The following is a 4377-nucleotide window of genomic DNA, read 5'->3' as shown; positions in this document are numbered from 1 at the left end:
GGGGAAAAGTGGGGGACAAAACCTGTCTGTAACTAAAGCCTTGATCTTTTGAGGCAGCTCCCCAGAACGTGACCATTCCTGGTTTTAAAGTCTATGTTTTCTGGTGTGATCTGAAAATAACTAAACCCTCAGCCAACCCTCACAACTTGGTCTCCCAACTAAGGCCAAATCAGATCAGAAAAGCCCCTCTTGGTTCTGCTGTCCCAGTGTCCCTGCTCTGAGCTCTGTGCTGGTTTAATCCACCCTCAGTGGGACAGGGACTGTTCTGAGGTCTGGGGCTTTTTGAGGGACAAGCCCAGCTTCTGTTTAGTGGCAGTAAGTTGTCACATTAGGAAAGGATCAAAGCCTGGACACCACAAACAGAACAACTATTTGGCACGTTCATTGCTGGGGACTGTCCTGGGTAAAACCCCTCACTGGGGCAACAGCAGAAGACAGATCCCACTGAAGTAACAGCTGATGCTGAAAACAAGAAGAGCAAAAGTAAGAAGTGCCAACCACAGGGAAGGACCTGCAGAGCCCACAGAGGCACAGCCACCCCAGATCAGCAAAGCAAACCCTGCAGGAACAGGCTGTGAAAGGAGCTCGTAAATCGGACACGAGGAAAGGTCTGGAGAGAACCCTGAGCAAGAAATCCAGCTGCTCCCAGCCAGGAGATGGGAAGTGGCCTTTATGGGCTCCCAGCACACTGGAAGGGGACCCAAACTGACTGTCCAGACAAGGCAGCAGCAGGAAAGGGCCCTTTGGAGCAATTTTCCACAGAACACATTCACTCCTCACACCAGCGCTAAACCACTGGCTCACGGTGTCACCGCACACCCAGCTCAGCCCACGGCTCCCACCAGTCCCACGGGGCTCTGAATCACTTCAGGAGGCGAGGTCTGAGGCCCAGCCGTGCTGCTGTGGCACCGCCAGTGCCCGTGGGCACCGCTGTGCCCCCAAAGCCACGCGTGTGGCACACACGGCCCCTCGCCCTGAGCCGCGGCACCCACCCCGCTGCCAGAGCCTGGGGGGGCAAACCAGAGCAAGGATACAGCTGGAGCAGGTACTAGCCTGTCATATGCTGCTACCATGAAGTTGAGGAGGAGGCTGATGGATTGCTCTACACTGATCTGGTGAGTAGAAGGAAGGCGTTTGTTTAGCTGGTAGTAGATGGATGAAATGATTGTTTCTAGCCGGGACACGTTGAGCTCTGTGTTATGATCCAAAGTGTTAAGGCCATTATCTCGGAAGGCTTCAATCATATTCCAGATATCAACAAGGTGAACTAAAAACAAAGGGGGAAAAAAAATTAACTTCCATTCTGTAAGGCATGCAAGGTCACTCTGGTGGCACTGCTTGTGAAAGCTGGGTTAGCTTTTCCCTAGAATGAACAGTTATTTGTGTTCAAAGAGAGAGACAGACCCCTGAGTTCATACTCACAGCTGTTTAAAGGAACAGAGCAGTGCCCAGACACCTCATGTGCCTTTTATTCCACCCTTCAGCATCTGGGTGCTCTGTCAGAAACAATTCCTAGAGGAGCAAAGCCATCCCCCCCAGCATGCAGTGTGTTTTAGCAGAGTTAGAGACGTCAGCCACGAGCCCTCCCTGGGAGGGTGGGGAGGGTGGGGAGGTTTCCCAGAGAAGCTGTGGCTGCCCCTGGATCCCTGGAAGTGTCCCAGGTCAGGCTGGACAGGGCTTGGAGCACCCTGGGCTGGTGGGAGGTGTCTCTGCCCATGGCAGGGGGTGGGGCTGGATGAGCTTTGAGGTGCTGCCAAACCCCAAACATTCCATGATTCCACGATATTCTAAATTCCCTACAAACTGTTTACAGTAATTTGGAACAGCCTCGTGCTGACTAGTAGAGTATCGAAGGAGGAACTTGATGTTCCAGCTGAACTGTGACCATTTCCAGTTGATCCAGTTGCCAAAACCTGAGCACAACACAGGTCTAGAACTCCAAAGCATTTTTCCAAATTACCCTGCCACATATAAGCACACATCTAAGGAGTGTTAACCACGGGGAGAAAACATTTCCCAAACCACAGTTTGGGGAAATCTGCAGAACCACATTAAACAGTATTTTGAAATGTTTCAAAGCTCTAAGTCATGCATGAGAGTGGAGAAGACATCTAAGGATCAACAGCAACCCAAACTGAACGTGATCCAGCAGCTACAGAGGACAGACCTGTGTGTTCACCACTCCTGGGATCTCCCCAAAAAAGGGTTTGAACTCAGGGTGAGCTTGAACATTTCTTCCATTCAGCTTGTCTATATTTCTCACATAAGAGCCACACAAGGACAGAAGCCAAGCTGTGACCCCCACCCTGTCTCAGCCACAGCTCCAACTGCCCAGCCTCACCCACAGATCCAGGGATGGCCAAGGCTGCTCAGGGCAGCACTGAACTGGGCCCAGTGCAACGTCCTACACTCAGCATTCCTTAACACCTCTCTGCTGCTGGAGAGATTTTCAATCCTGGACCATGAGCTACAGCCAGGAACCAACACTTCTGCCCAGGATGGGAAATCTCCGAGCCACTCACCCAGCAAATGGTCACCACAGCCCCACGACACAGCCCGGGCTGGGGGGAACGTGCAGGGACCTGTGTCCTCCCCAGGGCACCTGAGCTCTTCTCCTGGCCTCCCCTGTGCCACACCCCCCAACTCCTGTGCCCTGGGAGGGGGGATCTGCTCCTGCACACCTCAGCTCCTTCAGCGTCTGCAGTGTTCCACCCCTCCCCTGGGATCCACCTCTGCTCTGGGGAGCTGTCCACGCTCACAGGGCCAGGGAAAAGGAGGAGAAAACTTACACTGGCAGTGGGGTATGAACATGCAGAATTCTTTATGGTTGCTCCATGTCACGAGTGCCACCGGGACAGACCCAGACACCTTCCCCCAGGGGCTGTCCCTGTGCCCTGCTGGCAGCTGCTCTGGGGCACCCCAGGGTGGAACAGCACCTCAAACAGCTCCAGCTGCCTGCACCCAGCACTGAGGGCAAGGAAACGCATCGTGCTGGCCCTTACATTTTAAATATTCTGAACAGTAAGGAACAAACCCGAAGAGATTATACAGTATCACACGAAGACTGCTGCCTCTTTTTAACTATACACCTAATCTCCGTTTCATTAAAGTAACAACTGCCCCTGCCTGACAAAGTGCTTGCTGCCAGCCCACCCAGAGCTGGCAGGGGTGAGGGTGTGGGACATGCAGGAGCCCTGCCTGCAGCCCAGGGGTGCCCAGGACTCACGGTTGCAGCGTTTCTGCACGAAGCGCAGCTTGCAGGCGGTTCGGTACGTGGAGAGCCGGATGACATCGAAGTTCTGAGCCCCTGGAACAGACACAACGTCCTCTGTGACATTCAGGCAGCGTCCCATGGAGCACAGGAGGGAGGGGATCCTGCCCCTCTGCCCCCTCAGCTGAGACCCCCCCCCAGAGCTGCCTCCAGCCCTAGGCAACAGCAGCACAAGGACGTGGAGCTGCTGCAGAGAGTCCAGAGGAGGCCCCGGAGATGCTGCCAGGGCTGGAGCCCCTCTGCTCTGGAGCCAGGCTGGGAGAGCTGGGGGGGGCTCAGCTGGGGAAGGGAAGGATCCAGGGAGACCTTGGAGCCCCTTCCAGAGCCTAAAGGGGCTCCAGGAGAGCTGGAGAGGGACTGGGGACAAGGCCTGGAGGGACAGGACACAGGGAATGGATCCCAGTGCCAGAGGGCAGGGACAGATGGGAGACTGGGAAGGAATTGTTGGTTATGAGGGTGGAGAGGCCCTGGCACAGGCTGCCCAGAGGATCCATGGCTGCCCCTGGATCCCTGGAAGTGTCCAAGGCCAGGCTGGACACCAAGGTCTGCTCTTGGCTCACATGAACAGTTTGTATGTTGGCCAAAACAACAAAAGGCCCCTGAAAGCACCAGTTTTACACATCTGGACCTTCTCCGGGTATGAAGCTCACCTGGAGAGGAAAAACACTGATGTGTGACCTCAAAGGGAAATATTCCACCAATGGAGAGGTGGAGTTGGAACACCTCTGAGCTGTGCCAGGGCAGGGTCGGGTGGGATCTCAGGAAAAGGTTCCTCCCCAGAGGGTGGTTGGCACTGAACAGGCTCCCCAGGGAATGGGCACGGCCCCAAGGCTGCCAGAGCTCAGGGAGGGTTTGGACAACACCCTGAGGGACAGGGGGGATTGTTGGGGTGTCTGTGCAGGGCCAGGGGTTGGATGGATGATCCCTGTGGGTCCCTCCCAAACCAGGATATTCCCTGATCCTGTGACCTCGGGCTCCTCTCAGTGATGTGCTGAGAAGCCTCACTCAGAAAGGTCCTTGGGAACATCCAGAGCCCAGCACTTCACTGAACAGCCACAGCCTGGGAACATCCACAGCCCAGCACTTCACTGAACAGCCACAGCCTG

The 4377-nt window shown here is 55.2% G+C and overlaps 1 protein-coding gene across 1 annotated transcript in view; it reads right to left on the bottom strand.

Annotated features, from left to right (window-relative positions):
* LOC113959899 (dystrobrevin beta-like) overlaps positions 1-4377 on the bottom strand; it is a 105227-nt gene that overhangs the window by 94459 nt on the left and 6391 nt on the right. Inside the window, exons 4-5 of the mRNA XM_027669190.1 lie at positions 3227-3307; positions 1054-1267 (exon numbers count right to left, since the gene is read on the bottom strand). Of these exons, the coding sequence (XP_027524991.1) occupies positions 1054-1267; positions 3227-3307 (295 nt within the window). The remainder of the gene's footprint in view (positions 1-1053; positions 1268-3226; positions 3308-4377) is intronic.

Source organism: Corapipo altera, unplaced genomic scaffold, assembly GCF_003945725.1.
Source record: "Corapipo altera isolate COAL_440 unplaced genomic scaffold, ASM394572v1 288, whole genome shotgun sequence".
Lineage (NCBI taxonomy): Eukaryota > Metazoa > Chordata > Aves > Passeriformes > Pipridae > Corapipo > Corapipo altera.
Note: the sequence above shows the minus strand (reverse complement) of the source record. Positions and strands in the feature narration are given on the sequence as shown.